Source organism: Mytilus californianus, unplaced genomic scaffold (genome assembly GCF_021869535.1).
Source record: "Mytilus californianus isolate M0D057914Y unplaced genomic scaffold, xbMytCali1.0.p SCAF_7, whole genome shotgun sequence".
In the NCBI taxonomy this organism is placed as follows: domain Eukaryota; kingdom Metazoa; phylum Mollusca; class Bivalvia; order Mytilida; family Mytilidae; genus Mytilus; species Mytilus californianus.
This window is the reverse complement of record NW_026262723.1, coordinates 110,523,095-110,536,814: the sequence shown is the minus strand read 5'-3', so window position 1 is coordinate 110,536,814 and position 13,720 is coordinate 110,523,095. Positions and strand designations below refer to the sequence as shown.

The 13,720-nt window shown below is 33.2% G+C and overlaps 1 protein-coding gene across 1 annotated transcript; it reads right to left on the bottom strand.

Annotated features, from left to right (window-relative positions):
* Positions 1-8,812: 8,812 nt before the first annotated feature.
* On the bottom strand, positions 8,813-13,465 carry LOC127710043 (uncharacterized). Its single transcript, XM_052215769.1, has 2 exons — positions 13,392-13,465; positions 8,813-9,873 (listed from the first exon to the last, which is right to left on the bottom strand). Exon 2 carries the CDS (start codon positions 9,864-9,866, stop codon positions 8,919-8,921), a length of 948 nt encoding a protein of 315 aa, XP_052071729.1. The 5' UTR covers positions 9,867-9,873; positions 13,392-13,465; the 3' UTR covers positions 8,813-8,918.
* Between the last annotated feature and the right edge of the window lie 255 nt (positions 13,466-13,720).

Below are 13,720 nucleotides of genomic sequence, written 5' to 3'. Positions count from 1 at the left end.
GTAGATATACCGTTCTTATATTTACATCAAAGACTAATTGAATAACTGTTCAGTTAAGTATTCAATGTTTATGAAAACAAAGTTTACTGCTCCTGGCAGCATTGTATATCATTTATATTACATGATCACCATGTGACTATTTTAAATAGACAGGTCTGTGAATTACTTGTAAACATCGCGAAACAAACACTATGTGTAACTCAAACTTGATTAAACTACAAATAGAGCATAGTTGGTTGGCTCTTTCACTAAATGCGACCGTGTATTTTGTGCTTTGTTGTCGTTAAAATACATAATACGAATGAGAAACCCGTTCACTTGGTTTAATTTTATTTGAAGACATTTACTTGAAAAACTGACCTCAGAATTTTGACACTGTACGATTCATTCTCTTTGTAGTTTGTTTTCTTTCTTTAGTACCGTTCGTTGTACATTCTTGTACTGTTCGTTGTGCAAAAGCCTATCAATACGGAAGAAAAATGTATGGCACGGCGTGACAAATGTTCAAAGCTTTTTAAAGCTAGTTATAAAACTTTTCAAAGAAATTTCGTCGTAGAAAAACGTTATATTCATGGATGTTCTGCTCCAGTAAATATTCGGATCCATGACAAGCTAATAGCAAGCTCACCAACAATATTTGAATATTCATGATATGAATGTGGTTATACCAGTGTATATTCAAGTAAGCATCTACGACTAGCTTGCATTTCAAATTGTAAATATCATCAATATTAAAGTCATTTAAAAACTATTTTCAGTTGTTGTATGTCGAATAATCATATAAAACGACAATGAAAATTCATCGAACTTCCAAAAATTCCGTATCAGAAATGATTGCACTTACAGTGATAATTCATCGCATCTATAGTTAAAATGAATCGCATTCAGTAATCAATATTATCGATTCTGCTGCTTAAATAACACTTTTTTGTACTTTAATCCTGTTATTATACATGAAAAGTTTATATTCTAATGAAATTATGTTAAAACATACATTCAAATCTATTATTTTGTATTTTCAAAAAGTAAACAAACGCAGTTTTTCCCATCATCCTTTATTTTACAATAGAAATACTCGCATACAACAGTGAAAATGAACTAACTGGATTCGCACTTTATATACACTGCATGTATGTCACTTCTCAAATGAGTAACGAATCTACACCATACGTTGGTCATGCATGTATATCACTTAGCAGAAAAGTGAGTAGTACAAATCGCGTGCAGGTGATGCGTATATCACTTAGCAGAAAAGTGAAAAGTGTACACTATACGCAGGTAATGCAAGTATATCACTTCTAAAATGAGTGACAAAGTCGACACAATTCACAGATCATCGTGTATATTACTTCTCAGAAAAGTATCAGGTATATACCATACGCACTTCATGCATTTATATTACGTTTCAGAAAAGGGACAAGTCTACCCTCTATAAAGATGATGTTTGTGTATTGTTACTAAAACTATGACAAGTCTTCACAATGTAGATGTATGCATATCACTTCTCAGATGAGTGATAAATCTACACAATTTATATGTGATGGATGAATATCACTTCGCGGAAAAGTGACGAGTCTACATCATGCACAGTTGATGTATATATATCGTTAAGCAGAAATGTGATGTCTACGTATGTGATGAATGTATATCACTCCTAATAAAAGAGTGACAAGTGTACACCATTCGAATGTCATCATGTATATCACTTCTCAGAAAAGGGACAAGTCTATACTAAGGCCAGGTCATGTATATCACCTTTCAGAAAAAAAGTCCTGTCTGTCTACGCCATATGCTTCTGATGCATTAAACCCGCTGCATTTGTTTGCATCTGTCCTAAGTCAGGAACCTGATGTTCAGTGGGTTGTCGTTTGTTGATGAGGTTTATAAGTGTTTCTCGTTTCTCGTTTTTTGTTATATAGATTAGACCGTTGTTTTCCTGTTTGAATGGTTTTACACTAGTCATTTTGGGGCCCTTTATAGCTTGCTGTTCTGTGTGAGCCAAGGCTCCGTGTTGAAGGCCGTGCTTTGATCTATAATGGTTTACTTTACAAATTGTGACTTGGATGGAGAGTTGTCTCATTGGCACTCATACCACATCTTCTTATATCTATATCAATTCTTATTCTTAAGTTTAAAACATATGAAGATGATGCATATATATTGCTACTAAAACTATGATATAAGTCTACACCATACGCAGGTGATGCATGTATATAACTCCTCCAAAAAATAAATTCTGATAGATACTTCGATGATGCATATTTAACACTTCACAGAAAGGCAAAATTCATAATTCGTAAACTGAAATCATAATTTCTGTGACTGATATTAAATCAAGATGCCAATGAGACAACAGTCCACCATAGTTCAAATGACATGGATATAGGCAATTATAGGTCATCGTACGGTCTTCAACAATGATAAATCTTATACCGTACAGTCAGAAATAAAAAGCACCGACATAAAAACGTGAAACAGTTCAAACGAGAGAACTAACGCCATGATTTACAATAATACAATGTTCGAAAAACAGCAACAAACAGTGACCACTGAATACAGACTCCTGACATGGGAAAGGCACATAAAGAATGTAACAGGGTTGAACATGTATACATTTAGAATCTTGTTGTAACATCTGATATGTATTTTAACAATACCAGCTAGATATAAATAGCAAAAAATATATATTGAGTTTGACAGGCAAAATGTATAAATAAGGCAAATAATTCGGATGGATAGGACTGCATTAGTTGAATAAGTCGAAGTCAAGATTTAACACCAATCTGTTATTTCTTGTTAACATGATAGATACATTGTAAGGTGTGCTTTGTCTTTGGTTTACATGATAGATACATTGTAAGGTGTGCTTTGTCTTTGGTTTACATGATAGATACAATGTAAGGTGTGCTTTGTCTTTGGTTTACATGATAGATACATTGTAAGTTGTGCTTTGTCTTTGGTTTACATGATAGATACATTGTAAGGTGTGCTTTGTCTTTGGTTTACATGATAGATACATTGTAAGGTGTGCTTTGTCTTTGGTTTGCATGATAGATACATTGTAAGGTGTGCTTTGTCTTTGGTTTACATGATAGATACATTGTAAGTTGTGCTTTGTCTTTGGTTTACATGATAGATACATTGTAAGGTGTGCTTTGTCTTTGGTTTACATGATAGATACATTGTAAGGTGTGCTTTGTCTTTGGTTTACATGATAGATACATTGTAAGGTGTGCTTTGTCTTTGGTTTGCATGATAGATACATTGTAAGGTGTGCTTTGTCTTTGGTTTACATGATAGATACATTGTAAGGTGTGCTTTGTCTTTGGTTTACATGATAGATATATTGTAAGGTGTGCTTTGTCTTTGGTTTACATGATAGATACATTGTAAGGTGTGCTTTGTCTTTGGTTTACATGATAGATACATTGCAAGGTGTGCTTTGTCTTTGGTTTACATGATAGATACATTGTAAGGTGTGCTTTGTCTTTGGTTTACATGATAGATACATTGTAAGGTGTGCTTTGTCTTTGGTTTACATGATAGATACATTGTAAGGTGTGCTTTGTCTTTGGTTTACATGATAGATACATTGCAAGGTGTGCTTTGTCTTTGGTTTACATGATAGATACATTGTAAGGTGTGCTTTGTCTTTGGTTTACATGATAGATACATTGGCTTTGTCTTTGGTTTACATGATAGATACATTGGCTTTGTCTTTGGTTTACATGATAGATACATTGTAAGTTGTGCTTTGTCTTTGGTTTACATGATAGATACATTGTAAGTTGTGTTTTGTCTTTGTCTTTGGTTTACATGATAGATACATTGTAAGGTGTGCATTGTCTTTGGTTTACATGATAGATACAATGTAAGGTGTGCTTTGTCTTTGGTTTACATGATAGATACATTGGCTTTGTCTTTGGTTTACATGATAGATACATTGTAAGTTGTGCTTTGTCTTTGGTTTACATGATAGATACATTGTAAGGTGTGCTTTGTCTTTGGTTTACATGATAGATACATTGTAAGTTGTGCTTTGTCTTTGGTTTATATGATAGATACATTGTAAGGTGTGCTTTGTCTTTGGTTTACATGATAGATACATTGCAAGGTGTGCTTTGTCTTTGGTTTACATGATAGATACATTGTAAGGTGTGCTTTGTCTTTGGTTTACATGATAGATACAATGCAAGGTGTGCTTTGTCTTTGGGTTACATGATAGATACATTGTAAGGTGTGCTTTGTCTTTGGTTTACATGATAGATACATTGGCTTTGTCTTTGGTTTACATGATAGATACATTGTAAGTTGTGCTTTGTCTTTGGTTTACATGATAGATACATTGTAAGTTGTGTTTTGTCTTTGTCTTTGGTTTACATGATAGATACATTGTAAGGTGTGCTTTGTCTTTGGTTTACATGATAGATACATTGGCTTTGTCTTTGGTTTACATGATAGATACATTGGCTTTGTCTTTGGTTTACATGATAGATACATTGTAAGTAGTGCTTTGCCTTTGGTTTACATGATAGATACATTGTAAGGTGTGCTTTGTTTTTGGTTTACATGATAGATACATTGTAAGGTGTGCTTTGTCTTTGGTTTACATGATAGATACATTGTAAGGTGTGCTTTGTCTTTGGTTTACATGATAAATACATTGCAAGGTGTGCTTTGTCTTTGGTTTACATGATAGATACATTGCAAGGTGTGCTTTGTCTTTGGTTTACATGATAGATACATTGTAAGGTGTGCTTTGTCTTTGGTTTACATGATAGATACATTGGCTTTGTCTTTGGTTTACATGATAGATACATTGTAAGTTGTGCTTTGTCTTTGGTTTACATGATAGATACATTGTAAGTTGTGTTTTGTGTTTGTCTTTGGTTTACATGATAGATACATTGTAAGGTGTGCATTGTCTTTGGTTTACATGATAGATACAATGTAAGGTGTGCTTTGTCTTTGGTTTACATGATAGATACATTGGCTTTGTCTTTGGTTTACATGATAGATACATTGTAAGTTGTGCTTTGTGTTTGGTTTACATGATAGATACATTGTAAGGTGTGCTTTGTCTTTGGTTTACATGATAGATACATTGTAAGTTGTGCTTTGTCTTTGGTTTACATGATAGATACATTGTAAGGTGTGCTTTGTCTTTGGTTTACATGATAGATACATTGCAAAGTGTGCTTTGTCTTTGGTTTACATGATAGATACATTGTAAGGTGTGCTTTGTCTTTGGTTTACATGATAGATACATTGTAAGGTGTGCTTTGTCTTTGGTTTACATGATAGATACATTGTAAGGTGTGCTTTGTCTTTGGTTTACATGATAGATACAATGCAAGGTGTGCTTTGTCTTTGGTTTACATGATAGATACATTGTAAGGTGTGCTTTGTCTTTGGTTTACATGATAGATACATTGGCTTTGTCTTTGGTTTACATGATAGATACATTGTAAGTTGTGCTTTGTCTTTGGTTTACATGATAGATACATTGTAAGGTGTGCTTTGTCTTTGGTTTACATGATAGATACACTGTAAGGTGTGCTTTGTCTATGGTTTACATGATAGATACATTGTAAGTTGTGCTTTGTCTTTGGTTTACATGATAGATACATTGTAAGGTGTGCTTTGTCTTTGGTTTACATGATAGATACATTGTAAGGTGTGCTTTGTCTTTGGTTTACATGATAGATACATTGCAAGGTGTGCTTTGTCTTTGGTTTACATGATAGATACATTGTAAGGTGTGCTTTGTCTTTGGTTTACATGATAGATACATTGTAAGGTGTGCTTTGTCTTTGGTTTACATGATAGATACATTGTAAGGTGTGCTTTGTCTTTGGTTTACATGATAGATACATTGCAAGGTGTGCTTTGTCTTTGGTTTACATGATAGATACATTGCAAGGTGTGCTTTGTCTTTGGTTTACATGATAGATACATTGTAAGGTGTGCTTTGTCTTTGGTTTACATGATAGATACATTGCAAGGTGTGCTTTGTCTTTGGTTTACATGATAGATACATTGTAAGGTGTGCTTTGTCTTTGGTTTACATGATAGATACATTGGCTTTGTCTTTGGTTTACATGATAGATACATTGTAAGTTGTGCTTTGTCTTTGGTTTACATGATAGATACATTGTAAGTTGTGTTTTGTCTTTGTCTTTGGTTTACATGATAGATACATTGTAAGGTGTGCTTTGTCTTTGGTTTACATGATAGATACATTGGCTTTGTCTTTGGTTTACATGATAGATACATTGGCTTTGTCTTTGGTTTACATGATAGATACATTGTAAGTAGTGCTTTGCCTTTGGTTTACATGATAGATACATTGTAAGGTGTGCTTTGTTTTTGGTTTACATGATAGATACATTGTAAGGTGTGCTTTGTCTTTGGTTTACATGATAGATACATTGTAAGGTGTGCTTTGTCTTTGGTTTACATGATAGATACATTGTAAGGTGTGCTTTGTCTTTGGTTTACATGATAGATACATTGTAAGGTGTGCTTTGTCTTTGGTTAACATGATAGATATATTGTAAGTTGTGCTTTGTCTTTGGTTTCTGTAACATGATATTTGTATTTAGTTCATTTTGCTAAAATACATAACAGATGTTACACTTTTGTTTTTCTTTTGTTTTTTGTTTTTGTTTTTTGCCATGGCATTGTCATTTTGTTTTCGGCTAATGAGTTTGAATATAACTTTGGTATCGTTCGTCTCTCTTTAACACTGTTACAACAAGGTTCTAAATATAAACATTATCACGACAGTTATCCAATGAATTTAAAAGGCAGATTTCACCGAAAACAAGCATGTTAAAAATACAAGATTATTACAATCTTGATGCGATATCCCTTTAAAATGGAATTTCTATATTTTACCAGATACTTATAACTTTTCCTTTTTTTAATTACAAAAATAAGGTGCGGATGTTCAGTCTTTTTCAGAATCTCCATTTTGATTGTGGAATTATTAAGTATTTCCTATTGGCATACACGATAGATAAAATACTAGTATTGGAAAACTATGATATAATCATATGAAGGAAATCGATGCTAAGAAAAGTTCAAGCTGCATGACTTGTATGTCTGCTAAACTGATTAAAACGTCTGTTAGAAATACATTCTTAATTTTGTATTTTTTTCTGTAATTCCCGATATGATATCAGTAGGTTCGGGTATTTTTTCAATATAGGAATTATTTCTCCTTCTATATACCCTTTTTAACTCACATGACCCGAAGGGCCAAGTGAGTATTTCTCATCACTTGGCGTCCGTCGTCCGTCGTCGTCTGTTAACTTCTACATAAATCTTCTCCTCTGAAACCACCGGGTCATTTTAACCAAACTTTGCCACAATCATCATTGGGGTATCTAGTTTAAAAAATGTGTCCGATGACCCCCGCCTGCTGACTAAGATGGTCGACATGGCTAAAAATAGAACATAGGGGTAAAATGCAAGTTTTGTCTATTATTTTGAAAAGCGTTGAGTAGAGAAAATCTATCGGGAGCAGAAATGTTCAGAATTTTGAGCTCTACCAATTGTCCATATGCGTCAAAACTGTCAGACGACTTCTTATAGGAGTTATTGCCCTTACATTACAAAATTTACCTTTTTTTCATTTTTGCCTACTATATCTTGAAAACTATAAAGGTAAAGAGAAACTTTAAATTGCAAAATGATCAGCAAAACAAGTTCTACAAATAAGTTTCATGGTCGAAATCGTCAGTCGACTCCTTATTAGAGTTATTGCCATTTGATGACGATTTTTACCAATTATTTGCGTTTTTGCCTTATATCTTATAAAATTATAATAGATAGATAGAAACGTAAATATGCAAAAATGATCAGCAAAACAAGATCTACAATTAAGATAATATGGAGAAAATCGTCCGCCGACTCCTTATTGGAGATATTGCCCTTTAATGACGAATTTCACCATTTTTTTTGGCGTTTTGCCCTATATGATAAAAATTATAAAAGATAAATAGACACTTTAAATCACAAAATTGATCAGCAAGCCAAGATCTACTAACAAGTCAAAGTTTGCTGATATAGTTAGTAGACTGTCACTCTTTATAGGAGTGATTGCCCTTAAATGAGGATTTTTTTTACCTTCTTTAAAAATTTGTGTTTTGAGCAAAAAATAAAGAAGATAGAAAGAAACTAAACAGATAAATGATCAGCATTACAAGATCAACAAAACAGAGATTTTGTAATGAATTGTATTCTCATCAACAATTTGGGAGAGTGTCCTTTGTTGAATATGCACATAGACCAATGTGAGCGACACAGGCTCTTAAGAGCCTCTAGTTTATTCTACTCAAGCGACACCGAGTAGTTGGCAGATGATACATCATGTGGTCAACAGTGCAGAAAACGAAATCGATCCATGCATAAGTTTTACATCAAACGTGATAAGTATAAATAAGAAGATGTGGTATGAGTGCCAATGAGACAACTATCCATCCAAGTCACAATGTGTAAAAAGAAAACAATTATAGGTCAAAGTACGGCCTTCAACACTGAGCCTTGGCTCACACCGAACAGTAAGCTATAAAGGGCCCCAAAAAGACTAGTGTGAAAAAGGAAAACCAACGGTCTAATCTATATAAAAAAAACTAGAAACACTTATGAACCACAGTAACAAACGACAACAACTCAACAACAGGCTCCTGACTTAGGACAAGCGCATAAAAATGCAGCGGGTTTAAACGTTTTAACAGGCGCAAAAGCTGCTTTGGAAGCACTTTGATATAAGTACGCTTAAATTGAATATTTTTTAAATTGAATATTGTAATTCGAAGATTTTTTATTTAAAGTTTGAAATAGTCATGTAAACTGTATCTATATGAACCCAATAAATTAATTAAGTCTCTATAAAACGTGTTTATTTTGTCTTAGCGTTTTGATGCATCAACAAGCTCGTTCACCCATTGAATGACGTCATCGTTGGTTCCATCATAGATCAGACGTCGAAACATTTTTACAACTTCACGGTGACCTCCATCATAGGTATTCTGATCATTACCTCGTTTCCGTAACCATATTTCCAAAGCTTGTTCGTCTACAAAATAATTACCAGCGATAAAATCCTCTACAATTGTTCTGATTTGCCTCTCCCAGGAGGAGATACCAACGGAATTCGAATCTAGTCTATCTTTTGATGTCAGATTTTCATAGATAGACCTCATATACATGCCAACACTACCTCGTAATATTTCTATCTGTTGGCCATAATTTATAGAATTCTTATCTAGATAGTCTTCATCTACGTGTACAACCATGCGATTTCGTATGAGATCCATGAACTCTTCGGGCAGAGGCTGATAATATGCCTGCACTATACGTGAATCCGAACTTAATCTTCCAGTGTCCACAAGACTTTGAATATCCATGCCTGTGACATCGCCAACAAAGCCATCAATAATATCTCTATACACCCTAAGAACGTTGTTGTTGATCACATGTTCTCCCCTACGTGCTGGTCTTTGCATTTGGCTGTTGTCTGGTTCGATATGCCATGGTGTTCTTCTCTTAATTTCAGATAACTTCGAATATGCCATCCTACCGCCTACATTGACAACAGCTTCTGCAGCTACTTTTCCAGCAACATTCTTCGCTACTGCCTTGCCCGATTGTTTAGCCATCTCTTTAATAGCAAGCTTACTAATAGCTCCAGAAGTTCCGAATGTTAGAACGTCAAGCGTACCACCAATCAAAGCTTGAGTTCCTTTAATGGCTGCTCCTTGCTTGTCACCATCTATAAGAGAGACGACAGCTTCTGCTCCATTTTTTACAGTACCGACTACTGGAACATAATCAAATGCATTCCACAACCAAGACATCTCTAGTCTGTGAAGAGAATTATTATACATCATTCTTCATATAACTAAAACACATACACTGTAAATAAAACGGACGCCTGACGCGTCCGGACGCGTTCAAAACTTGTACACCGAATGTTCAATATTTTAACGTCATATGTCATATGCTCATGCTTAGAGACGTGTTCAAATTTTAACGTTTGTGTTCAAAATATTAACACCTGTGTTCAGACGCAGTGAACACCGGTGTTCAAGTTCTGTTCTAAAAATGAAGATGGTCGTTTGTCCGATTTTCTATTCTTCCAATTGGCAAATTCAAAAAGAAATTCTTTCAAAAATATGAATGTATACGCAGGATGTTGATCTTGTGAATTTTTGGTTAATATTTTAGTAATTGTGAAATATAAAACTTCCAAGCTGGCATATGTATAGTTTATGAAAGTATTACAAGTTTTACTTATAAGTGACATGATTATGCATATAGTTGTTTATCTTATTTCATGATCCGTTCATTTTTTTAACATTACATGTTCAATCAGTGTTCAAATCGCTCGAAATTTTGAACATCTCGTGTTAAAAAAAATATACCAGGATACCAAATACCGGAAACAGATATCGGCTGGCGATTTAGGTGGTTAAACGAAGAATGGATACACATAAAGAAGAGAACTGGAGAAGGGACTTCTATCCCACATGAAAACGAAAGAAGTGAGTAACTTAGAATAAATATAGTTCGATGGCTTCCTTGTTATTTTCTCATGCAAGATATATATATATATATATATAACTATTAGGTGCGCGAACGGGTTTTTGTACGATTACAGCGTAATATATATATATATGTTAAATATTCAAAACTGTTATATCCAAATTTTCAATATTCAACATAAAAGACGAAATAAAGAAGTGGCTTTAGATATAAACGTAAGTAACTGTCAGCTTTGTTCTGATGATTTCCTAAACTGACGAATAACCAGTTTGTCTGTTATACAGAATAAAAGATGATTTTCGACATCCACATATAGCAGACTTAGAAAATGCATTCGTTTTTTTTTATTTGCAGGAATCGTTAGACTAAAATGTCTGAATAAGAACCGGTACCCAATAATCACAAGAAGGTCATTTCTGCAAGCTACAATGTGGTGGAAAAAATAGAAAGATGTCAAAAAAGGTATGACAATATATGTATATCAATAGCTTATTTCGGTGTATCATTTCTATCTGTTTACCTTAGGTCAAGAAATAGACTTTTGTAATTTTTAATGTCAAAACGTGCATTTCATTGCACTAGAATATCAATTTGTACTCTATTAAATATCAGCATTAACGCATAACAAGCATTGCATAATTTGATGCTTTATGAAAAACTCTCTTCTGTTAATTTTAAATTTTATTTTGCAGGATATAGGCTCATAGACATTTCTTGTTGAGGATTTTGACATTGGAAATTGATAACAACACATACAATGCCACCAAGTTGATAGCTTTAAGTGAAGATGCACCGAAAAGTGGAGCGTACATTGTATGTGATGACACCAGTGTCATGGAAGTAGCTATCGTACAAGAATTGTGAATTTGCAATTTTTTAAACTTTCGTTGTGACAAATATTTATATTATAAACTATTTACTTATCACATTGACATGTTTGGTTAGGATACAGAGGATGTAGTAACTATCTAATTATGTAAGGAAAAATCATTATTTGTGATATATTTAAATCAGTTTTAAAAAAAATTATGTATGTGATTTCACTGACTGTTATACTTATATCATAAGGTATCTGATGTACTTTTCTTTCATATATGCTCATTTGATTACATAAAAAATTACTCATTAAAAGATGTATTTATTGTTATATTTTGCTCGCATTGAATATAGTTTTTATAACAGTTTAAGTTGAGTACTTATGGAAAATTATGTACGCTTGAAAATAGAACATGTTCCACATTTGAACACCATCACTTTGAACACTTTTGTCAACTGTTCTGAAAGTGAACATCTGGTGTTCTAAATCTTAACACTTTTGTTCTTGAACATGTTCTATGTGTTCAAAAAGTGTTACAGGGCTGTTGAACGCGTCGACGTGTTAAGATTTTGAACATTCGGAGACGTTAAATCGTTGAACACTAAGTGTTAAGAACTCTAACATCAAGTGTCCAAAAATGAAACACAAAGGCATTAAAAACTGAACATCACGCATTCAATTGATGAACACTAGTGTAAACATTTGGAACACCATTACACATTCAAAAAGTTTTACAAAAAAGCGTTCAAGCAGTGTTCTATTTATTAACACTTATATTTACAGTGTACTCATTTTATTGTTAAATTGTATGTACCCTGTTGTTTTTTTAAACAAGCACATTTTTTTGGAGACAAAATCAAATATGAAAAGGCGAAAAACAACTAGATTTTTTGTTTCTATCTCGTTATCGTATACCAAACCTCTCAAAATTAAAAAAAGACTTGAAATGCGCATTAAGAGTTTAAAAAACAATCAATACCACATGACGTGTTTAGGAAGTTCCGATAACAATGAGATACAGTTCAGAGGAAAACGTTCACATGATTTTGCACTAATACCCCGGGGCCCGGTACTATTTTGGCCCGGCGTAACTCATATGTCTTGTCAGTTTTTAAAAATGAATAAGGGTAAAACTTATGTGTACATAAAATTATTGAAAAAAATCTCATATCGTAATGGTTTTTTTGCATAACATTCTGTTGTAACTTTTGTTTATGCCTGAACATCTATTACTTTGCTTTGCACTAATACGGAATGCAAAACGTCATTTAATTTTCATCTACTTTTGTGTTTTATGCTCAAAGTTCGACTTCATTTTTCATCTGATGTTCAAATTTTTCAAATCATGAGGGTGTTGAAGGATGTTTCACTCATTGACGTTTACCCAACCTCTTCCTTGATTCAAAACTAATATGAAATCTTTCACCGAGATATACTACATTAATTAGTAGCATTTTAAAACGAAACAGTTCCTGTTGATTTTCTTATTATGAATTTATGTTTTTTTTTCATATGGTTTTAGTAAAAAAAAAGGAATTGCATTACGTTATTATGAATCCTAATTCAATACGGTACTATATATCTTTCTTAATACTTTAAAAACTATTTTCACCGAAAAAACAACCTTGTCCATATTGTTTTTTCGGTGAACTCCATATAAAAATCTTGAATTTCTTCCCGTCAGTATGAAACGATATGTTTTAAGCAATTAATATCGCCAACTTTGTAAACATACAAGAAAATGGGCGGAGTGTCAAATGGTAATCTATTATGATCTACTGAAGTTCATCTTGTAAATTTTATGACTAGTTAAATAAACAGGAAATATGTCCAAAAGCTAGGGATAAATTATTTATATCACATGTATCACACACAGACACACTGATATTTTCATAAACAATGATAAAGATATAGTGACTATTTTATGTGCTAGTAAATTTTTAAACTAATGTAACCAATAAAAATGACATACACGTATATAAGTGTGGTGTATACATGAGTGTTTCAAGTTTATACTTACCAAAAAAGACTGCGATATTAAACGTCTTCACTTCCTCTTTTAGCTAGGTTAGTTTACATCTATATGAATCACGTGAGCACTTAGTAGAAAACGAAAGTAGATTTTTTTTTCTGAAAGTGAAAGTGCTGAAACCCAATTCAACTGCGTAAGATACACAAGTGGTAAGATACGTATTTCTGGGAAAACTTCCAATCACAAAAAAAATGTGCCCTTAAAAGTTTGGGGTACGAAATACGTTAAGGTTGCATTTGCACACATAAATTAGGCAATGCAGTTTTCCATTGGAACTCGTTGTACATTACGCCTAAAACGGTTTCACTTTTACTATG